At 45.8% G+C, this 23,836-nt stretch overlaps 9 protein-coding genes across 9 annotated transcripts; 6 read left to right on the plus strand and 3 right to left on the minus strand.

The window, feature by feature from the left end:
• On the minus strand, window positions 1–750 carry SYN8 (syntaxin; the record flags this gene model as incomplete). Its single annotated transcript, XM_022607921.1, has 1 exon — window positions 1–750. One exon carries the CDS (start codon window positions 748–750, stop codon window positions 1–3), a length of 750 nt encoding a protein of 249 aa, XP_022464468.1.
• A 197-nt stretch (window positions 751–947) lies between these two features.
• Window positions 948–3,287, plus strand: CCR4 (CCR4-NOT core exoribonuclease subunit CCR4; the record flags this gene model as incomplete). Its single annotated transcript, XM_022607922.1, has 1 exon — window positions 948–3,287. One exon carries the CDS (start codon window positions 948–950, stop codon window positions 3,285–3,287), a length of 2,340 nt encoding a protein of 779 aa, XP_022464469.1.
• Window positions 3,288–3,430: 143 nt separating this feature from the next.
• On the plus strand, window positions 3,431–4,735 carry FUN26 (nucleoside transmembrane transporter FUN26; the record flags this gene model as incomplete). The annotated part of the gene is made up of 1 exon (XM_022607923.1): window positions 3,431–4,735. One exon carries the CDS (start codon window positions 3,431–3,433, stop codon window positions 4,733–4,735), a length of 1,305 nt encoding a protein of 434 aa, XP_022464470.1.
• A 255-nt stretch (window positions 4,736–4,990) lies between these two features.
• On the plus strand, window positions 4,991–7,255 carry PMT2 (dolichyl-phosphate-mannose-protein mannosyltransferase PMT2; the record flags this gene model as incomplete). The annotated part of the gene is made up of 1 exon (XM_022607924.1): window positions 4,991–7,255. The coding sequence occupies one exon, from the start codon at window positions 4,991–4,993 to the stop codon at window positions 7,253–7,255; it is 2,265 nt and encodes a 754-aa protein (XP_022464471.1).
• A 510-nt stretch (window positions 7,256–7,765) lies between these two features.
• Window positions 7,766–12,154, plus strand: LTE1 (mitotic regulator LTE1; the record flags this gene model as incomplete). Its single annotated transcript, XM_022607925.1, has 1 exon — window positions 7,766–12,154. The coding sequence occupies one exon, from the start codon at window positions 7,766–7,768 to the stop codon at window positions 12,152–12,154; it is 4,389 nt and encodes a 1,462-aa protein (XP_022464472.1).
• A 245-nt stretch (window positions 12,155–12,399) lies between these two features.
• On the plus strand, window positions 12,400–16,428 carry DRS2 (aminophospholipid-translocating P4-type ATPase DRS2; the record flags this gene model as incomplete). Its single annotated transcript, XM_022607926.1, has 1 exon — window positions 12,400–16,428. One exon carries the CDS (start codon window positions 12,400–12,402, stop codon window positions 16,426–16,428), a length of 4,029 nt encoding a protein of 1,342 aa, XP_022464473.1.
• Window positions 16,429–16,496: 68 nt separating this feature from the next.
• On the minus strand, window positions 16,497–17,231 carry SAW1 (DNA-binding protein SAW1; the record flags this gene model as incomplete). The annotated part of the gene is made up of 1 exon (XM_022607927.1): window positions 16,497–17,231. The coding sequence occupies one exon, from the start codon at window positions 17,229–17,231 to the stop codon at window positions 16,497–16,499; it is 735 nt and encodes a 244-aa protein (XP_022464474.1).
• Window positions 17,232–17,366: 135 nt separating this feature from the next.
• Window positions 17,367–19,127, minus strand: FRT2 (Frt2p; the record flags this gene model as incomplete). The annotated part of the gene is made up of 1 exon (XM_022607928.1): window positions 17,367–19,127. The coding sequence occupies one exon, from the start codon at window positions 19,125–19,127 to the stop codon at window positions 17,367–17,369; it is 1,761 nt and encodes a 586-aa protein (XP_022464475.1).
• A 156-nt stretch (window positions 19,128–19,283) lies between these two features.
• Window positions 19,284–23,690, plus strand: KNAG0D04910 (uncharacterized protein; the record flags this gene model as incomplete). The annotated part of the gene is made up of 1 exon (XM_022607929.1): window positions 19,284–23,690. One exon carries the CDS (start codon window positions 19,284–19,286, stop codon window positions 23,688–23,690), a length of 4,407 nt encoding a protein of 1,468 aa, XP_022464476.1.
• Window positions 23,691–23,836: the final 146 nt, after the last annotated feature.

Consider the following 23,836-nt stretch of genomic DNA (forward strand, 5'->3'; position numbering starts at 1 on the left):
TCATAGGAGCAAGAGAAGGATGAGGATCAGAAGAAGCACTAGGATGACCGCACATGGAGCGTTCTCCCTCGTGGCGTGTTCCACAGCGGCGAGTCTGCGCTTCGCTCGCGACAGATTCCTCCCCGTGTTCTGTACGAGCCCCTCGAGGTCGTCGAGGACGTACCTGTTCTGGTCTGTCACTTCGTCGTTGATCTCTGCGGAGATCGAGTGTGCGTTTGTGACGCGTGTCGCGAGGTGTCCCAGTGCTCTGTCCTGTGTAGCGAGTTCTTGCTGCTGTTGTGCGAACAGTTCCGCGTTCGGAGGGGGGCGGAAGTCGTGGTACGGTGCGAAGTGGGGCGGAGACGGTGCCGCTGTCGCTGTCGCTGGCACCGTCTCCGTCCGACTCTCAGCCTCCACCGCCTCCCGCGCCGTCTCCGGTGTCCCCGGATCATCCCTGTACGATACACTCTCGTCAAACCTTACCCTCTTGCCCTGTTCTTGGTGTGCAGTCTGTGCTGGCACCTTCAGCGGCTGTACATCTGAAATCCCTGCAACGAGTTCATTGAACCGGCCAATTGCAGTGGCACTAGCACCACCGACTAGAGCCACCGACGCACCCCCTTCACGACAGCCACCTGCTCCCTCAGCCTCTGTTCGTCTCGCGCCGACGGTCCGACGCACAGCGCCGTCGAGCCGGCTCCGCTCCTCGCCAAAATCCGCCAGCCGCTCCAGCTCGTACTCGACCTCCCAACCTTGCATCCTCGCCGTCATCACCAGCCAGCCAACAGACCACCAACCGTCTGCAGTGCAGTAACAGTGGCCATCTAGTAGCAATGGCGCCCGCGTCACCCGGAAGGTCGCAGCTTTTGCAGTTTTCGAAGACGACGATTTTATTCGAAGTTTGCAGTTGACGTTAACGGTTGGTGCCAGTTGGCAGTTGCTGGGATACGGCAGCAGACACGGCGACGATGAACGACTTTGCGCTGATGGGCGGGGTTGCTAACCCCGTGCAGGGAGTGCACTTGGGGAACGGGACTGGCGCGGGTGCTGGCGCAGGCGCCGGGGGGATGCCGGCAGTGCCTCCGCCGCCAGGGATCGCTCCGGCAAACCGCAACTCGCGGCAGTTGCTGGATTACTTAGCGGTTAATAACAACGGGGGGGGTTGCTCCCGGTGGGGTTTCTGGAGGGGGGGCCCCGGCCCCCCTCCACCTCCAGGAGCCATTGCGTCGGATCCTACCACCCAGCTCCACCTAAATGCAGCAAACGCAGCAATGCACCCGCACCTGGAGGACCCAGCGTTGCTCAACAACGATATATGGAAGTTGCAAGTGCAACTCGCTGCTGTCTCCGCTCAGTCCCTCGGACAGCCGAACGTCTACGCAAGACAGAACGCAATGAAGAAGTACCTTGCACACCAGCAGACTGCGGGGGGGGACCCGCCCACTGCGGGGAATCAGTCCCTGCAACAACTCAACGAGGCGTCGATGTCCCTGCTGAATAGAACTCGAGTGCTGCTCTCAGAGATCGCAGCGGACTCGCAGAAAATTAAGAAGGGGTACCAGGCGGATGAACCAACTGCCGTTGAAAGTACAGCAGGTACTCCGTCGACCCCCGCTGCGGAATTGCAAGCGGCAAGAGACAACAACGCAACACCTTCCATCTTCCAACACAAGAAAATCACCCCGTTCCACATAGAGGACGAAGAGGACGAGGATACGATGCCCATAGAGAAGTCGAAAGACACCGCATACAACGACCAACTGTGGCATGCACTTGATTTCTCCAATTTGCAAATTTTTAACGTCAACAAGAACTTGTTCAAATACACTTTTCTCACTAAACTGTACTTGAACGGGAATGGGTTGTCCACTCTCCCCTCAGGTATCAAACACCTCAACAACCTCAGAGTCCTCGACTTATCTCACAACAGACTCTCAGAGCTGCCCGCAGAACTGGGCAACTGCTTCAGACTCAAGTACCTCTACCTGTTCAACAACTTGGTAGAGACACTCCCCTGGGAAATGGGCAATCTTTGTAACCTCCAGTTCTTGGGGGTAGAGGGGAACCCACTGGACAAGAAACTACTCAAGATCCTCCTAGAAAAATCAATCACGGGGCTCATCTTCTACTTGAGGGACAACAGACCAGAGATCCCACTAGTACACGACAGACCGTTTGTGGAACTAGACATTGACGGAGAACCAAAACACGAATACGAGTCCCTCCAGGAGAGCTCCCAGGGGGTAGACCACGAACTGACCAAAAAGTCGTTCACCGTACTGTCGTATAACACCCTGTGCCAACACTACGCTACCCCGAAGATGTACCGATACACTCCATCGTGGGCACTCTCATGGGAATACAGGAGAGCGAAACTGAGAGACCAAATACTGTCGTACTCTTGCGATATTATGTGCCTACAAGAGGTCGAGGCAAGGACTTTTGAGGATTTTTGGTTGCCACTACTAGAAAAACACGGGTACAGTGGGTCCTTCCATGCAAAGACGAGAGCGAAATTGTTACAACATAGGGACTCAAAGAAAGTTGACGGGTGTTGTGTGTTCTTCAAAAGGACAAAATTTAGATTGATCAAGAAGGAAGAAGTGGATTTCTCTAGTACTTGGATGAAACACGAGAAATTCCAAAGAACTGAGGATTTCTTGAACAGAGCAATGAACAAGGATAACATCGCACTGTACTTCAAATTGCAACATATTGCCTCGGGGGAACACATCTGGGTCGCAACGACTCATCTCCACTGGGACCCGAAGTTTAACGATGTCAAGACATTCCAAGTTGGGGTGCTCCTCGACCACTTGCAAACGCTGATCAGACAGGATAACCCAAGACAGGACGTCAAGAAGGCACCTGTGATCATCTGCGGTGATTTCAACTCGTACATAGACTCAGCGGTCTACGAGCTGCTCAGCTCGGGGAGCGTCAAGGACCACCGCGACGGCATCAAGAGGGACTACGGGTACATGTCGCAGAATAACTTCAGCCACCAACTCGCCCTCAACTCCAGTTACGGACTTATCGGAGAACTGCCCTTCACGAACTTCACCCCGTCGTTCGTAGACGTCATCGACTACATATGGTACTCGACTCACGCGCTAAGGATTCGCGGACTCCTCGGGAAACTTGACGACGAGTACATCTCCAAATTCATCGGGTTCCCAAACGACAAATTTCCAAGTGACCATATACCACTGATAGTTAGATTTGAATTATTGAACACCAACAACAATAACAATAACAACACCTCCAATAACAATGCAAGCTCAAACTCTGGGAGTAGGAAAGTGTGAGATAAACCACGGCCTGCGCATTGACTGACCAGGCGGCTCACTTTAAAGTAATTCACGTTTATATATATATATTATATAACACTTATTGTACACTATCACTTAGCTATCCCCCCCAGTCAAGGAAGCGAGACACCCGACGGACAATGGAGGTCGAGCGGTTGATCCCGCCCCTAGAGGAGATGTCCATGTTCCGGAAACTGACGAACACTACGTACTTGACTTTCCTGCTGACTGGTATCGGGTTGCTATGGCCTTGGAACAATATCTTGAGTGCGACGCTGTACTTCCAAGATACGATATTCAAACACACCACCGTGTATGCACAGGTGTTCACCAGCTCGATGATGAGTGTGTCTACCTTGGCGTCATTGATCTTTAACGTTTACATTGGTACGCGGCAACACTCGTACGTCGAAAGAGTCACTAGGGGCCTTATCTGGCAGATCATCGTGTTCGTCCTGCTCACCGTTCTGTGTCTTGTGACGGGCAGTGACGAGAGCAGGGGGGCACCGCTGTGGGTGACATTCACGCTCGTTATGATGTTGGTCGCGATGAGTGCAATGGCGACGGCGCTCACGCAGAACGGGATCCTAGCGATCGCTAACGTGTTTGGACCAGAGTTCAGCCAGGCAGTCATGCTGGGCCAAGCCATCGCTGGGGTGCTCCCCTCCGTGGTGCTCTTCATACTGCTACTTTTCAGTAGTGATGGTGCAAAGGGACAAAGCCAGACGGGGATCCTTCTTTACTTCCTGACCACAAGCGGCGTGTGTCTCGTATGCATCGCCCTTTACAAGTCGAGTAGAATCAGCGACAAACTGCTCATCCTTACGTCGCAGGACGAAAGGGAATCACACTCCCTGGACAACAACGGTGGTCACGTCCCACTGTCTCTACTGTTCAAGAAATTGAAGTACTTAGTGCTGTCTATCTTCAGCACTTTCGTAGTGTCACTTTCGTTCCCCGTGTTCGCATCCGCAGTGGCAGTGGGCAAGCTGCCCATCAAGAATTTCCAGTTCATCCCACTCGTGTTCACAATCTGGAACCTGGGCGATCTCTACGGGAGGGTCATTGCAGACCTTCCCTTCTTCCGCGATGCATCGTTCACGCCTTACAAAACATTCGTGTACTCAATAGCGAGAGTCGCAACGATCCCACTTTTCCTATACTACACAAGACAGAGCATCGACGAGAGACACACCTGGTGGCTGGACATCGGGTACCTGTTCCTACAGTTCGTGTTCGGCGTTACCAACGGCCACATCGTCTCGATCAGTTTCATGAAAGTGCCAGGCCAATTGGACTCCGACGACGAACGCGAGGCCGCAGGTGGGTTCACCAACATTTTCGCGTCCGTGGGGCTCACCGTCGGGAGTGTCCTCAGTTACACGCTCGTGTACCTCGTCGCAGCGATGCGGCATCACGTACCAGCACCAGCAGTGGACCGGTAGCCCGTCAGGAACGACGTCTTCGTTCCGCAGAGCGACGAAACACACAGAAACAGCCGCAGGAAACCAAAAAAGGACTCTCTTTTTGAACAATTTTTCACTGTTTCAAAGAGAAGAGACTGTATTGATATTGATGAGACACGCTTGTGTGAATTTGACCTAGTTTTGCAAGTTGGTCTGCTGCGTTGTGCTTTGGCTTGCTGGATAGTAACGTTTCTGAGGAACTGCACTGGAACAGCCGTCAATTGATTGAAAATTATGGACTCTGCGACCGCTTCTGGTGCTGCTAATGCAGCTACAGAGTTGGATTCGGTCTTGAAGCAGCGGAGAGCTGTGGATGCTGTCAACGACGAGCAGTTGGTCGAAGAGACTGACGAGGTTGAGAGGGAGCATTTGGAGAGTGCGGGCAGTGCAGGGGACGCAATTTCGCTCCACAGCCTGGAAAGTGTGGCGATGCCCGTCATCTTCACCCTTTTGGCGATCTTTGTCAGAATGTACAAGATTGGCGCCAACAAGCACGTTGTGTGGGATGAGGCGCATTTCGGTAAGTTTGGTTCGCAGTACTTGAGGCACGAATTCTACCACGACGTTCACCCACCGCTGGGGAAAATGCTTGTCGGACTGTCAGGGTATATTGCTGGGTACAACGGTTCGTTCTCCTTCACTTCCGGTGAGGAGTACCCAGAGTACGTCGACTTCGTGAAGATGAGAATCTTTAACGCGGCGTTTTCGGCGATGTGCGTCCCCGTGGCGTACTTTACAGCAAAGGCAATTGGGTTTTCACTGCCAGTGGTTTGGTTCTTCACAATCACGGTCCTGTGTGAAAACTCGTACACTACACTGGGGAGATTCATCCTCTTGGATTCCATGCTACTGTTCTTCACAGTCACTTCGTTCTACTGCTTTGTCAAGTTCCATAACGAGAGGAAGGCGCCATTCGCTTTGAACTGGTGGAAATGGCTATTACTTACCGGGTTCAACCTTGGTTGCGCGATCTCGGTCAAGATGGTCGGCTTGTTCATCATCACTTTGGTAGGAATCTACACGGTGGTCGACCTGTGGAATTTCCTCGGTGATAAGGGAATGTCTTGGAGACGCTACTTGAGCCACTGGGCCGCGAGGATCATTGGCCTGATTATGATCCCCATGGCCGTGTTCATGTTCTCGTTTTATATCCACTTCAAACTGCTGTCGCATTCAGGTTCCGGGGACTCCAACATGTCGTCCCTTTTCCAAGCCAACTTGATTGGGTCTGACGTCGGGAGAGGGCCCCGTGACGTCGCAGTTGGATCCTCCTTTGTCACGTTTAAGAACCAGGCGCTTGGTGGGCAATTGCTGCATTCCCATGTCCAGCTGTACCCAGAGGGCTCCGGACAACAACAAGTCACCGGTTACGGCTACAACGACTCCAATAACGTGTGGTACTTCGACAGGGTCAGAGAATCAACTCCCTGGAGCCGCAACGAAACAGAGGTTGAATTGGTGACAGTGGGGGAACAGTACAGAATTGTGCATAACCTAACACACAGGAACTTGCATTCCCACGAGGTACACGCAGCTGTATCTTCAACAGAATGGGAGGTCTCCGGGTATGGTGACGACACTATCGGTGACTTCAAAGATTATTGGGTTCTAGAGTTCATGAACCAACCGGGCAAAGAAAACAAAACAGTCTTACACCCACTGACCACCTCTTTCAGAATTAAGAATACCTACATGAACTGTTACCTTGCACAGACTAACGAACACTACCCAGAATGGGGGTTTAGACAAATGGAAATCGCGTGTCTGAGAAACCCGTTCAAAAAGGATAAGAGAACTTGGTGGAACGTCGAAACCAATGAGGACGAAAGGTTGCCCGATAGACCAGATAACTTCAGATTCCCTGGTACCAATTTCTTCAAAGATTTTGTTCGTTTGAACCTGGCAATGATGGCCAGTAATAACGCATTGATTCCCGAGGAGGATAAGTTGGACGTGCTGGCGTCTTCCGCTTGGCAGTGGCCCACTCTTTATCTGGGACTGAGGATTTGTTCGTGGGGGGACCAGTACATCAAGTACTTCCTATTGGGCACCCCTGTTTCGACATGGGCGTCATCACTCGCTGTTGTCGGGTTATGTGTCGCAATCGCCGTTCTTGTTCTAAGATGGCAGAGACAGTACAAAAGCCTCAAATCGGAACGCTCGCTGAACTTGTTCCTGATGGGCGGACTGTACCCACTGTTGGCGTGGGGGTTGCACTACGCACCATTTGTCATCATGTCTCGTGTCACTTACGTCCACCATTACCTGCCAGCGTTGTATTTTGCATTGATCATCCTTGCATACAGTCTACAAGTTGCGATGGACCGCTTGAACCGCTCGACTTTGGGCAGGACGATGGCAAAGGCGTTATTTCTTCTGGCCTCCGCCAGTGTCGTCCTCTGCTTCATCCACTTTAGTCCAATGTCGTTCGGTATGGAGGGACCAGCCCGTGACTACAGTTACCTGAAGTGGGTTTCCACTTGGGACATTTACAACTGAGCAGACCGCCAATCCATCATCTACGAAACATACTGTAAGGGATCAAACACAGGGAACAGGATGTCCAGGTTCCTTCATACATAAAAGATGCATATGTATATCACCCCCCTATACACACAATTAGAATACACAGATATAGACACATCCTGACGCAATCGGCGTCCAATTGTACCATGGCAATTGTCTCTTGAACTGCTGGTTTCGCGTTGTTGTCGTTTGTGAACGAATTCCTTTCGAGATGCCATTTTTGGCACAAGAAAAAAAAAGCGCGAATCTCGAGATGTTTAAAGTTGTTCTTGATGGGATAGCTCCCACGGGAGAGAGAGAAACAGAGCGCGTCAAGCGGTTACTGTCAGGCGTGACTACTATCCACACACACGCACGTTGGATAGACCGTTTATTTTCTATCAACTTGCTTTTTAGAACTGAAGGTGTGTCTGCTAAGCGAGTGCGAACATCCGTTACTGTGACTCGCTAAAGCATCAAAGCAGACGAACCGTCGTATCTGATATGGATATATTCAGCAAACCAGATTACTACCCTGTACCTTCAGACGCTGTGATCAGCTATGTGGAGCAGCCTGTCACGCGGATGAGAAAATCCGTGACGAAGTCCGATATTTATGCACTTCTCGTCTACCTGTCTTCCCCAATCGATCCCGTGGACTACTCAATAATTGCTGATTTCTTCCTCATCTACAGGAATTTTGTTACACCGTTGCAACTGTACGAATACTTGATTCTGAGGTTTTGTTGGTCGATAAATGAAATATGCCAGAGGGATTCCGAGCCTATTGATTCAGAGAGAAGGAAGATCGGTCAGATTGCATTGACGCGAACGTTTGTTTTGATAAGGCATGGCGTGCTCAATCATTTTATAGAGGATTTCCTACTCGATACAGAACTGCGACTGACGTTCACAAACTTTCTGAATACCGACTATGGGAGTAGCCCGCAAACGGTGAAAAATGCGATAGTAAACCTAAAGAAAGCTTGGTGCAAAAGTGTCCGAGAGACTTGGGATGATGTGAAACTCGAGGAACCGTTGAACGTTCAACTACCAGGAAACGAAGAACCAGATAATTGGTTATTCTATAAAGTCAAAGATATTACACAACTAAATGAGAGGGGGAAAAGAGACAGCCGATTGAGCATTCTAGCATTACAGAACTTAACAAACCCTGAATTCAGGAACAGGAGTGTGCTCTCACTATACAAGGAGTTAGATACAGCTAAAGCATCCAAACTACAAAAAATTAAGGAGTTTAATCCCCATACTGCATCAATGCTATTATTCCCGAGAGATAACCTATCGTCAGCGAAAGACACAAGCATAACAGAACCAGCAGATATCTCAACGAAACTATCACAGGATATTCCCGAGAAACAAAGACCTCTAACCACTCGTCTATCGCGATTGCCGCATATGTCCAAAACTTTCAAAGATTTGGATTACCCTTCGTCACCGACGGTAAATAATATAGTACCTCCAACGCCAGCAAGGAAAGTAGAGTTTATCTTAAACTCTCTGTACGTGCCTGATGATGTTGTTGAGAAAGATAACAGAAATGAGGATCAAGAACTTCCTCCCTATGATCCAACTATTCGAACGCAAAAGAAAAGTAAACCAATGCAGAGAACGAGTTCGTTTCGTTCATTGACCCATTCCTCGATTCATATGGGCCCAATCGGCTTGCTAGCCAAGTGGAAGAGCAATCATAACAAAAATAAAAACAGCACACGTACCTCAACGTCGCATCAAAATACATCTATCCAGAACTTACATTCATTTAAAAACAACACAACTAAACCTGAAATGGATACATTTGTCAAATACGTGATTTCCATAAGTTCGTTAGACAATCAGAATAAGGACCCGAACGAACTGATTAAATCAGATTCTTCCAAATTTGATATACTAAGTGCCAGAACTATAGACGAAGTAGAATATTTATTGTCATTAGAAAATAACCTTCTTCAACAAATGAAACAAATAGAACCTGAGGACTCGATAAATGCTGATATAGGATCGAAAATTTATAATAGCGAAGTAAACGGTGTTGCTGAATCTAGAGAGGAAAACAGTAGACCCAACCCAAACTTCAGTGCAATGGATAATTTAGATCTGTACCAAACCGTAAGCTCAATTGCCCAATCTGTCCTTTCTCTCACAAATACCCTCAATGCCAGTGTTTCAAATCAGCAAAATATCTCCTCTTCAGCCAAGGGAAGGAGAAAGGCCAACAGCACAGCAGCCGCATTTTTTGGTCAAAAAAATAATTCATCAACCTTCCTACTGGATCATCAATATTCTAAAGAACTGTCCAAGGTCAGTACCAATGAAAGAGGGATCCCAGGTCCTATTGATAATGACGGCCCTCAAAAACTGATCTTCCATGCATCACCGTACGGCACCCCAAGCAAATCGTCTTCAATACGATCTGATCTAATGGCACCACATCCGACACAAATAAACCATTCTCCGTCAAAGATCAAAAGAAGTTCTTCACCTTTAAAGAACACTCTGGCCGATTTGCAAGAACTTGTGCACGACGAACAAGAAAGCGAGGATGATAATCCATCGAACGAACAAATGAAAATTGAGGACAGAAATTCACTTGATACTAGCATCTCATATGACTCTGAAATATCCGAGATGAGTGGAGAAAAGAGGAAAACAACAAGACGGCAACCAAATGGCATGCTGCTAAAACTACGCGATGCTAACCAACCAGATTTACGAAAGAAGGAAGCTTTTGAAAATTTGAGGGAATTCACGTTTGAAGGCAAAGAAGACGATAACGACGTGAAGCATTCAACTTCCGACGATGAAAATACTAATAAAGAAATCGGCGATATTACAGAGATAGATACTCCGCAGCTTGCTCCTCAAGAAGATGATATTGCAACACCCAACACGGCAGCTAATAGTTCAAATGTTCTACAAGACACTGAAAACCACGCATATCCTACGGAACACAACATTGATTCCGATGACTCGACCAGCTTTGATAATCGATACAGCTTCTTCTCCACCAACGAAATGGATGCTGAGAACTCTAGTATAATTGCCGAAATACGGCCGGCCAGTGGGAGAATTAGCATTACTAAAAGACCAAGTAGAGCTGCGACAAAAAAATCGAGCCCGTTGAAGGCTTCTATTTTTCATATGAGTATGAATGACGGCGATTTTTTGAGTAAAGACAAGGCTCTAGAGGAGAATGAAAGAGAACTTGTAAAGGTTGAAAATAAGCTAATAGCCAGGACTTCAGCTACCACCAGTATCACCACAAGTGCTCTGTTTGGTTCTAAAACCTCCAGTCCGAGAAAAGGCCCAGCTAATGGAAACACCCCTGACAACCCAAGAATTAGACTTTCTATAGCCCCCAGTATCCAATCGATCGTTAGTGGGGGGTCGTTTTCTACTTTTTCTTCCTTTGATACAAGCTCTCATAAAACTGAAAGTTTGAGGACCAAGTTTCAAAATGGCTTGAAAAAAGAGAATACCGAAATGGATACTAGTAGTACCAACAAGTACTTCTTTGAACCTGATACAGGTAGTTTTGACGGGGCATCTCCCTTGAAGAATGTTGAATTATTAAAGAAGAAATTCCTGAAAACGGATCAAGTATTAGAAGAATCTGAAAACAAGATACCTAAACACCCATCTAGAAAAGGGTCTGAGGCCCCCTGTTCTGTTGCTAAACACCTGACTGCAGAGATCAACGAAGATACTTTAAAGAACATTGCTGATCTCACGGACGACTCAATATCAACCGATCCTCTAACCATGGCAATGATGAAATTGGAGGGGACCTACACCAAACATAATAACAAATTAAAGATGGCGAGTTCTCCTAACCTGCCTGAACATGTAAAGAGCAGAGAAATGATGGATATGCCAAGTCTGATGCATATACCTGCCTCACCCTCAGAAAAAAGAAGGTCCCTATTGATAGAAAGGAGAAGACAGACAATTATGCATATACCGTTCACACCTGAGCCCAATGAACGAGGGAAAGCTACACCATTAAACCCAAGTAACTCGCCTATTCGACCAGCCGATGTACAGACTCTTTTGAAGAATTACGAAATGAGTGATCCAAATTTACTAATATCAAACAGAGAAAATCACATTCCCTTCATTCTTACTTATGATTCACTGTCGATTGCCCAGCAATTAACGCTGATAGAAAAGGAATTGATGGCTGAAATCGATTGGAAAGATCTACTAGACCTGAAAATCCAATACCAGGGGCCACCCATCACCAGCTGGCTGGAACTATTAATACAGAACGAACAGCTCTCTGGGATTGATTTGGCGATTGCCAGATTTAATTTAACTGTGGATTGGATTGTTTCCGAGATTGTGTTAACAAACGACGTCAAACTAAGAAGGAACACAATCCAGCGGTTCATTCATGTTGCCGCACACTGCGAGGAATTCCAGAATTATAACACGTTGATGCAAATTGTCTTAGCTTTGAGCTCAACAGTTGTGCAAAAATTCATTGATGCATGGAGACTGATAGAACCCGGAGACCTGCTCGTTTGGGAAGAACTGAAACAGATACCTTCTTTAGACAGAAACTACTCCGCTATAAGACAGTTACTGAACGGCGTGAATCCAATAAAGGGTTGCATCCCATTCATCGTAGTTTACTTATCAGATCTATCACTCAATTCAGAGAAGAGAAACTGGATAGTACCCGGCAAGGTTTTCAATTACCACAAGCATGATACCAACGTTCAAATCGTGAAACACTTCATTCAAAGGATACAGTGGTCCAAATCTTACAAATTCAAAGCAGACCACGAACTGCTCAGCAAATGTGTCTATTTGAGTACTTTGACAAGAGAGGAGACAGAAGAACTAAACTCTACCGCACAGCGCATATAAACATCATATATATTGTTTAACGACCCTTCAAATATATATCTTCATGAACCAATTCAACGGTATTGAAGTACTTAATTCTGTTACAAACAATTTTTCCCCTCATCCAAAAAATCAATTCTCTTAATGAAAGAGCAAAGAAGATGGCTCAGCTGAGGGAACAGAGTGTGCAGGGGACTGACAACTGACCGATTCGACAAAGAGACAGTTGTTGCCATTGGCTCTAGTCTTAAATTAGATTGTCGACCATGGCTGATAACCGACCCGATCCTGATCAAACGCAGGATACCCTCTTTGATGTTGACTTCATGGATCTGGATAACCATGATCATTCAGCTGCAAGTGGAACACCTCTATCTGGAGTTTTTAACAGTGCTCATAGAGATGAAGAGGTGAGAAGACCAAAACATGGTCTCCCGGAGGAAACCATTGATTTGGATGCTGACGATAATGTTGAAAATGATATTAATCCGTTCGATGATGAAGCATCTGGCGATTGGAACCTTGACAGGGTTAATTCGTACCAACCAGAGCTGATTAACACAAGACTGAAACGTGGCGTCTTTTCAAGAGCATTCAATGGTATCAAAAATACCTTCACGTTCAAAAGGAGCCCTACATCACCCTCTCAGAGTTATGAGATGAGACAATACAATGCTGTAACCACTAACGAGGCAAACGAGGACTATGCAAGCTCAAGGAATAAATTTAACATCAAGATATTGTTCAATCGGTACATTTTGAGGAAAAACGTTTCAGCGGATGGTACTTTAGCTGAACCAAGAATCATTGAATTGAATGATAGGACCACGAATCAATCAATACACTACATAGATAATCATATTTCCACGACGAAGTACAATGCAGCCACTTTTGTGCCAAAATTTCTGTTTCAAGAATTCTCCAAATATGCCAATTTGTTCTTTCTTTGCACTTCTTGTATCCAGCAAGTGCCTCACGTTTCTCCCACGAATAGATATACTACCATCGGTACGCTGTGTGTTGTTTTGCTTGTTTCTGCGATGAAAGAAATTGTTGAAGATATCAAAAGAGCGTCTTCTGATAAAGAGTTGAACAAATCAAAAGCCCGCATTTATTCGGAAGCACAGAGTGATTTTGTCGAAAAAAGATGGATTGATATCAAAGTAGGCGACATTATCAAGGTCAATTCAGAGGAACCAGTTCCAGCCGATTTGATTCTGCTGTCTTCTTCTGAACCAGAAGGTCTTTGCTATATAGAGACGGCCAACTTAGACGGTGAAACTAACTTGAAGATAAAACAACCCAGGGTGGAAACTAACAAGTTCATCGATTCAAGATCGCTTTTGGGATTAAAGGGTAAAGTGGTTTCAGAACATCCAAATTCCAGTTTATACACCTATGAAGGAACCTTAATCCTCAATGGTCACGATATCCCGTTGTCTCCAGAACAGATGATTCTGAGAGGTGCCACTTTAAGGAATACTGGCTGGATCTTTGGGTTAGTTATATTTACGGGCCATGAAACAAAGCTAATGCGTAATGCCACTGCGACCCCTATTAAAAGGACCGCTGTCGAAAGAGTTATTAATATGCAGATTATTGCATTGTTTGGTGTTTTGATTGTTTTAATATTGATATCATCGATTGGTAATGTGATTCAAAGTAGCGCAGGCGCCAAACATATGCCCTACTTATATTTGGAAGGTAAAAGTAAGACTGCCTTATTCTTTAAAGATTTTTTGACGTTCTGGATTCTCTTTTCTAATCTGGTACCCATTTCTTTGTTTGTCACGGTTGAACTGATCAAATACTACCAGGCTTTTATGATCAGTTCAGATTTGGACCTATACTATGAACCGACCGACACTCCAGCGGTAGTGAGAACTTCTTCTTTGGTAGAAGAACTGGGGCAGATAGAGTATATTTTCAGTGATAAAACTGGGACACTTACTAGAAATGTTATGGAATTCAAGTCATGTTCCATTGCAGGCCGGTGTTATATTGAAAATATACCAGAAGATAAGAAGGCTACAATGGAGGATGGAATCGAGGTTGGGTTTAGGAGTTTTGAAGACCTCAAGTCTCGTTTAAGTAATACTTCCGATGAAGAATCTACTGTGATTGAAAACTTTCTGACTTTATTAGCTACGTGCCACACTGTTATCCCTGAATTCCAAAGCAATGGATCTATAAAGTATCAAGCAGCGTCCCCAGATGAAGGAGCTCTGGTACAAGGGGGTGCTGACCTCGGTTTCAAGTTTATTATTAGAAGACCAAGCTCTGTTACAGTCCTAGTAGAGGAAACTAGCGAAGAAAGAACATACGAGTTACTGAATATTTGCGAGTTTAATTCCACGAGGAAAAGAATGAGCTCTATTTTCAGGATGCCCGACGGTTCTATCAAGCTGTTTTGCAAAGGGGCAGACACCGTTATTCTCGAAAGGTTGGACAGAAATAGCAACATATATGTGGATGCAACGCTAAGACATCTGGAAGATTACGCCTCTGAAGGGTTGAGAACCTTGTGTTTGGCCACGAGAGATGTCTCAGAGCAGGAATATCAAGAATGGAGCAAGATATATGAAGCGGCAGCAACTACATTAGACGACAGAGCTGCAAAATTAGATCAAGCTGCAGAATTAATTGAAAATAACCTATTTTTGGTGGGTGCCACCGCTATCGAAGATAAGTTGCAAGATGATGTACCTGAAACAATCCACACACTACAGGAAGCTGGAATAAAAATCTGGGTCCTAACTGGGGACAAACAAGAGACGGCCATCAATATTGGGATGAGCTGCAAACTATTAGCGGAGGATATGAACCTTCTGGTCATCAACGAAGAAACCAAAGAAGACACAAGGAATAACATGGCTGAGAAAATCAAAGCTTTAAGTGAGAATAAATTATCTCAACATGACTTAAACACTCTGGCTTTGATAATTGACGGTACGTCACTGAGTTACGCTCTTGAAAGTGATTTAGAAGATTACTTTTTGGCTATTGGGAAACTGTGCAAAGCTGTTATATGTTGTCGGGTATCGCCACTTCAAAAGGCGTTAGTTGTTAAGATGGTCAAAAGGAAAACGTCTTCTTTATTACTGGCAATTGGGGATGGTGCTAATGACGTTAGTATGATCCAAGCTGCACATGTTGGTGTTGGTATCAGTGGTATGGAAGGTATGCAGGCAGCACGTTCTGCGGATGTTGCAGTAGGACAGTTCAAGTTCTTGAAAAAGCTATTAATTGTTCACGGGTTATGGTCATATCAAAGAATCTCCGTTGCTATTTTGTATTCTTTCTACAAGAACACGGCATTCTATATGACCCAATTTTGGTACGTGTTTGCAAATGCATTTTCAGGTCAGTCTATCATGGAATCGTGGACGTTGAGTTTGTACAATGTCTTTTTCACTGTGCTACCTCCATTTGTGCTAGGTGTTTTTGATCAGTTTATCAACAGCAGACTATTGGAACGTTACCCACAGTTATACAAGCTGGGTCAAAGAGGACAATTTTTTTCGGTGAGTATATTCTGGGGTTGGATTATTAACGGATTTTACCATTCAGCAGTCGTTTTTGTTAGTACCATTTTGATTTACAGATACGGCAGTGCGTTGAACATGCACGGAGTGACAGCTGATAACTGGACTTGGGGTGTCACGGTATATACCGTTTCAATCATCGTTGTGTTGGGTAAAGCTGCACTTGTAACGAACCAATGGACGAAATTCACACTGATAGCCATCCCCGGATCCTTTGTTTTCTGGTTAGTCTTCTTCCCCATCTACGGATCTGTCTTCCCATATGCAAACATATCCAGAGAGTATTTCGGTGTTGTTTCGCACGCTTACAGGTCAGGTGCATTTTGGCTGTCACTTTTGGTGTTACCGATACTAGCCTTAATGAGAGACTTCGTTTACAAGTACTACAAGAGGATGTATGATCCTGAAAGCTACCATCTAGTTCAAGAGATGCAGAAATATAACATAACCGATAACAGGCCTCATTTACAACATTTTCAGGACGCTATTAGGAAAGTAAGACAGGTGCAAAGAATGAGGAAGCAGAGAGGGTTTGCCTTTTCTCAAGCTGAAGAGGGCGGCCAAGAAAAGATCATACGGATGTATGATACTACCCAAAAAAGGGGGAAATACGGAGAGTTGCACGATGCATCTGCTGATCCATTTGCTGACAGTGCTTCTCCAGTTGAAAATGTTCCCATGAGGGAACTAGCTCCCGAACCTTTGCCAGATAATCCGTTCGTGGATGACTCAACGATACGCCATGCATAGAGACATGTGTTCATGTCTTGTTATATATACGTGTACGTACTGATAGTATTTTTTGTTACGTCTTTTACTCAGACTTGTCTCTTGTGCCGTCTTGGTCTCTCAAGGACGTGTATATCTATGCAAGGAACCAAATTCACCATTCGCTTGTACCTAAAGTTGACCTCGGGCTTGATATCCTCTGAAGGGAGGTCTTCTAAAGGGAGGTCTTCTAAAGGGAGATCATTTTCTGTAGGCACTTTGGAAATGTCGACAGAATCTTGCCTCATCAGCAACAGTTGTTTCTTATCATGAATGCCCTCGTTAACAGCGTTGTGCAGTATACTATCACGAAACAGCATGTAGCGTCTTATACGGGATAGTTTGAGGGTGTTGTTCAAAAAGATCTCCAACTCCCAATTATTCTTATACCACAACTTGTACTTGAACTTCCCAAGCCTGGTAATGCTTTCGATATGGTGGTCAATGAATTCGTGGTTGTATTCAGTGGTCGAATATATGGAATCGAAGCTCTTCTCCTGACCGACTCTCAGTTTTGAGAGCGCCACTTGAGGGCCCATAAGCTCGTATACTATCATGAGCAAATCGTCCTTGATGGCGTTGCACATGGACTCCATGTCTGTGTTGGACAGGTATATGGCGGTCTTCGGGGATTTCAGAGACACGAGTGAATTGTTTGACAGTAGCGGTGTTTCGAAGAGCGTGCTCTCCTTCACGTTGCTGGCCAACTTCCTTCTATTGACAAATACCCTGAGGGGCAGTGTCGTGCGCTCATCGAGAGCTACTGTGGCAACACTAATAGCCATACCCTTGTTTCTTCTTAAACGGGCAATCTGCAGCCTCTCTGTGAACATCTTAAGGCTGATATTACAGCAAAACCACCATTACGAATATATTATACATAATAGTAAAACATATAAAAGAGGTTTCCCTCGAAAGTATCAGTTCCACGACAACACCAGCTTCCTACCCAGAAACAGCAATGCAACGACTACTGCTAGTGTGGTGATATCAAAGAGCAGGTACCTGTATCTGTGAAAAACGCCTTCCGATTGCTCGGTTTCCAATAGAGTCTTCTCCAAGTACATCATCGACTCGATCTTCTTCATTTCGTCCTTCTGCTTGACCAAAAGTTGTTGACAGCATTCCATTCTTTCCTCCAGGTTCTTCAACTGTGTTGCGTTATGGGACACCGTGCATCGCAGATGCGCAATAAAGGACTGTGGATCCAACTCGTCAAAATCGCCTCTCAATTTCAGCAGTTTATCCGAAGCGATCTCGTCGTGCAGTGTGAGAACTTGTTTTCTCAACACCTTTAAGTCCTTAGTACAAGGTATCAAACGTGAGCAAATTCTCTGAAGTGTTTCACGTTTCAGCAGGGTTCCCTTTAGGATATCCTTCATCAACAAGTCAAACCTTGTCAGTAGTAGAGTGACATGTTTTTGCAAGTATTCAGGATCAGAGATCTGGAGCGCATTGGTATTCGTCTTACCTAGATGCTTGTTGTGCAAGATGTGTCCGCCACTAGATGCCGATGTTTTGGAGGAGAAAGTCGCGCCATGGGTAGTGAATCCTTCCGAGAAAGAGGATCTCGATGACGTTGACGATTCATCAGAAGCCGATTCAGACGCAGACGATTCCTCTGAAGATATGTCATTTGAGTAAAAAGAAGAAGAGTAGCGCGAGGCAAGGAAAGAACTTGAGTTGGTGTGGTCTGGAGATTCCTCCAAATCGTGGTATAGCAAACTTTGTAGCGACCTCTGTGAGCTCGAATTAGAATCATCATCTAGTGCAGCGGCCTGTAAAGACAGCGAGGGAACGTCGCCCAAATAGGACAGCCCCTGTTTTTGTAACTGTGATGATGATGGCGGTGCCATAGACTTGAGAAACTGGTTCACGAGTCTCTTATTGTCCCTTGCGAAAAGGTTCTCTTCTGTTTCGTCACCCCCATGATGATGCTTTCTGTGCCTCTTCCGCGGCTCCATCATCTTCGTTATGCCAATAAAATTTGGTATGTCGTTCGTCTTCGCATTCGCGGACCCACCTCCAACGGTATTTGTCTGCGACCGTTTATCCTTCTCCACCTGTTCCTTTGTGGGGTCATGGCCATCAACTGGTTCCTCAGCACCAGCACCAGCACCATCGCTCTCATTTGATGACGAACAACTACAGCTGTCTGACGTGTTTGTTTCTTTCTTCGGGGTGAACATCGCATTGCTGAACGTCCCCGTGGCCGCTGACGTATAATCCTTCGGCTCACTTTTAGAGCGAGGCCTCCCCACCATGTGCGCATGTGTGTGGCCGTTCTGACCGTGCCCAGTTATAGAACGGTGTCTGTGGTGCTCCTTTCTTCGATGCTGAGTCTCTCTTTCCAGCTTCCTCTCTTGGTCTAGCAACGCAGTGAAGATGTTCCTGACATGCGGCTTGGGGGTGCTCCCCACAATAATGTCCTTCTCCTCCTTTTCCTTTCTTTGCAACTGGGACTTCTTGAAACGCTCATTCCCAATGCAACTGTCGAAGTGGAAGTCCAGCGGCTTCGACTCCTTGGGTTTGGTTACCATGATCCTCGGAACCTCCGCTTTCGACCGCGCCGGTTTCCGCAGCCCACAATTTCCGTCACCGGTGGTCCCAGCGTTGCCCGATTGCATATACTTTCCCATCATGCTCCTCTTATCCTCCATCCGCTTCACCAACAAGTCCATCTTTCGTCCTGGTCCTTTCTAGTTTGCTCTCCTTCGAGTGGTCCGTAGAGCAGTGAGGTCTAACTAAACGCAAATTATTTAAAGGTTTATATTTAATGGAATCCAACTGAAATTGCAGCCACAACAGAAGGTAGCAGACGAAACAGCGACCACGGGATGTTTGCTGCTGGTGCGGAGTGCTGGTTGGCTGATAGCAGTGTTGGATGGGTACCATGTGTAGTGGTGGCCTGTCCTGGGGGTTCTGCGGTAACGGTACAGCTCTGTGACGATGGATCAGAAATCACGGTGGACGGGTCGGAACTGGAGATGAGGTGTGGGGGTGCCGTGGCGAGCGGTGGAGACCTTACCGCACTGCCACACTTGAATGAGCCTGCAGTTTTGCACTCCATTGGGGAGAGGTTTTCGAGGAAGGTAATTTACACGTACTCTGGGATTGTCCTCGTGGCTACGAACCCGTTCGCCAATGTCGATGGGTTATACGATTCGCGCGTCATGCAGGAGTACGCTCAACTGGGCGCAGGTGAGAATGCTGCAGGTGCGAATCTTCCGCCGCACTTGTTCGCCATTGCGCAAAATGCCCACTCCAGAATGGTGGCTGATCACAGGAATCAGACGATCATCGTTAGTGGAGAATCCGGAGCGGGGAAGACAGTCTCTGCGAAGTATCTGATGAGATACTTGGCCGAATTACAGCCGCAGGGAGTCACGAATGGTAGCCTTGCTGCATCGACGGTAGAGGATAAAATTTTGGCCACGAATCCAATCATGGAGGCCTTCGGTAACGCCAAAACGACAAGAAACGACAACTCCTCAAGATTTGGAAAATACCTGGCAATCTCGTTTGATAGCAACCTGAAGATTGTCGGGGCCACCATCGAAACGTACCTGTTGGAGAAGTCAAGACTAGTGACCCACCCTGTCGGGGAAAGGAATTACCACGTTTTCTACCAGATGCTGGAGGGACTTGGTCAGGGGATAAAGGAGAGGCTGCATTTGACAACTGCTGATGCTTATAACTATTTGAATCAAGGCGGCCCGGAGCATATTCGAATTGATAATGTGGACGATTCAGCAGAATTCACAGAGACGTGCAAATCTTTGCAAAAGATAGGTATCACGGAAGAGAAACAGGAACAACTGTTTCAAATTCTTTCAGGTATATTACACTTGGGAAACATTCAGATCAATAAGGGTAGAGGTGATCTGAATGCATCGGTAAGTTTGAGCGACCCGCATCTGATGATTGCATCAGAGCTCCTAGGAATCAATTCTGCAGAATTTGCGAAATGGATCACCAAGAGGCAACTGGTTACCAGATCCGAGAGAATTAATTCTAACTTGAATCATAGCCAAGCTCTTGTCGTCAGAGATTCGGCCGCAAAATTCATCTACACTGCATTATTCGACTGGCTTGTGACCAACATTAATAAACAGCTCCAAAACATGCTTCCCGAGCAGGCAAAACACACTGCCCATTCCTTTATCGGGATTCTGGATATCTATGGGTTTGAACACTTTGAAAGAAACTCATTCGAACAGTTTTGTATCAACTATGCAAACGAGAAACTACAACAAGAATTCAACCAACACGTTTTCAAATTGGAACAGGAGGAATATGTCAAGGAAAAGATAGAATGGTCGTTTATCCAGTTCAATGATAACCAGCCATGCATAGACCTCATTGAAAACAAACTAGGGATTTTGTCTCTTCTTGATGAGGAGAGTAGATTACCTGCCGGTTCAGATGAATCCTGGACCTCCAAATTATACCAAACATTCAATGTACCCCCATTGAATGAGGTGTTTTCGAAACCTAAATTTGGTCAATCCAAATTCATTGTGTCCCATTATGCCCATGATGTCTCGTATGATATCGAAGGGTTTATAGAAAAAAATAAAGACTCAGTATCAGAAAACCACATGGATGTACTGAAAAGTACCACCAACGAAACTTTGCGTGGCCTTTTGGATAACTTGGAACAAATGCAACTCGAAATGGAGATCAAGAAAAAAGAGGCAGACGCAGAAAAATCCGGAGGGAAGGCCATTTCCCAGCTAAGAATGATACAGAGGAAACCTACACTGGGGTCCATTTTCAAACAGTCATTAATCAACTTGATGAGTACGATTAACTCTACAGACGTCCATTACATTCGATGCATTAAACCCAATAGTGAAAAGAAGCCTTGGATGTTTGATAACCTCATGGTTTTGTCTCAATTGAGAGCATGTGGTGTTTTGGAAACAATCAAGATTTCATGCGCCGGATTCCCCTCGCGGTGGACTTTTAAGGAGTTTGTAGCAAGATACTACTTTTTAGTAGACTATGCAGTGTGGTTGCCGTACATGACCGATGGGGAAGAAGAACAGAGGAACCTACTTGAATTAATTCAACAGATCTTGACGACGACCATCGATGACGATATGACTTATCAAATTGGAAAAACCAAGATTTTCTTCAAAGCTGGAATGCTAGCCTTCCTAGAAGGGATAAGAAATGCAAAACTGGCAGCATTGTCTGTAAAGATACAAAAGAAGATCAGAGCCAAGAAGACGCGTGTTTGGTATTTGGATACTACAACAGCCATTAGTAAAACACAAAACCTGGTGCGCTGTAACTTGGTTCGTGAGGTTATTCAAAGGAAACTAAGAATTAGAGCTGCTGTCTTTATTCAGTCGAACATGAGAGGTTGGAAATGTCGATTAGAGTACAAAGTGACTGTTTGTTCTTTGATCACACTTCAATCATACCTGAGAGGGAAACTTTCAAAACTTGAAATGATCAGGGTGTTACAGGGCAAATCTGCGGTACTAATACAAAAAAGGATAAGAAGATGTCTAGCAATCAATGACTTCCTCGATCTGAGACGTTTTACTGTTTGCATTCAGTCTCACGTAAGAAGCAAACATGCTCGATTGCTTTACGAAAAATTGAAGGGAGTCTCTCAAATCCAACATTCGGCTGAAGCTGAGTTAACAAAGAAGCTACTGGACGTTATGGGCGATTTGTCTAGCAAGATTAAGGAGAATAAGGCGAACTGCGATTTTGTGAAAGATTTACAACAGAACGAAGTATTCAAAGCGATCTTGAGTAAGGATGAAGCTTATGCGGAACTGTGCGAGGAGCTTGATAATGTAGGTGAAGCCTTGAAGCAGAGACAGACTGAAGTTGAAAGAATGGCTACGATTTACCGTCAAAATCAAGATCTGACAAAATCTGCCCTTTCTAGATTCGATGACATCAATTCGTTGTCCTCAACAAAGTTCACCGGATCTTTGGAAGCCAGGTTGAACTCTTTGCAGGAGGAGGTTAACACTATCAAAGCTGCTTTCCAAATGCAATCCTTATCCGTCGACGGAAGGCAAGATACCGATGAGGTCGTTGGTCTAGGGATCAGTATCAATGAGGTAAAAAGGAAAACTGTCACTCACAATAAAGATTCCGCAATGTCGGTTAATGTTAAGCTTCTTGTTGAAGAAGTGACAACAAACTTGTTAAAAGGTTATCAGGTTCCTAGAACTGCGAAGTCATGCAACGAAACAATCATAACATACCCAGCCCAAGTGATTATTACCCTTTTAAACTTATTTGTCACTAAGGGATTCTGTCTTGACATGGATGTCTTTGTCAGCGAGACCTTCTCGACTATCCAAGACATTGTCAAGAATTTACCGCAGGATAAAACGGCTATCCACGATGGACTATTTTGGATCAACAATGTGTGTCACGTCTATTCCTATGCGCAGACTGTTGCTGAAAAGGGTGCGGCGACTACGAAGTTGAGAGACGATTGTGAGGATTTATTGGTCACCGTTTTCGATTCATGGATGAAATGCATCACCTCGTTGATGAGGTACGATGTGAACGTTTCTGGTGCTTTGTTGGGTAGTCCTTCGAATTTTTTCAGAGAAGATTCCCCCGCAGATGACACCACAGGTAACGTCCCCATCGCAGAGAAGAAGCTGACTCACCTGTTGGTGTTTTTGTACTCCGTTGACAATGCCGCGCAGCTGTACGAGGTGGACAGGGTGACGGTCAATTGTGTATTTGCCCAGATCCTTGGTTTCATCAACTCATTGTGCTTCAACGATCTTTGTGTCAAGTTCTACGGCCTTTCCTGGAAATTGGGGAAGCATTTGGACAACAACATTCGCGGTCTGGACGAGTGGCTGCACAAACACGACATAGAACTGCCCTTATTGGACTGTCTCCCCCATTTGAGACAGGTCGCCAATCTGTTGCAACTGCGTGTCGCGACCGTCTCGGACCTAACAGTCGTCAACCAGCTGTGTTTTCTACTAAACCCAATCCAGTTGCAGACTTTGCTCAAGAAATACCAACATGGAAGGGCCGAACCAGCTGTTCCGGGAGAAGTGTTTACACATTTAACACAGCTAGTCAAGAACGAGCGGTACGGCAGTGCACTGACACTACAAATGGGTCCGCGCGGCGTTGATGCGTTACAATCTGTGACCGCAGCGGGACACGACCCACAGACACAGCTCATCGAGTTGCTCGACGAGTACCCGATGCCGCACACGGCCAAGCTACTGCAGGCATAGCACGCCCGGTTACTGGGCCACAGTTACATACCCATAGTACATATACAATTTGATACACTCTTACTCTTCACAGCGTAAAGCCCGATAAACTACGCCTTTTCTGTACTTTTTCTGTTCTGTGCCAAAATATCACTTTTTATAAGGAG

Source organism: Huiozyma naganishii, chromosome 4 (assembly GCF_000348985.1).
Source record: "Huiozyma naganishii CBS 8797 chromosome 4, complete genome".
Taxonomy (NCBI): domain Eukaryota; kingdom Fungi; phylum Ascomycota; class Saccharomycetes; order Saccharomycetales; family Saccharomycetaceae; genus Huiozyma; species Huiozyma naganishii.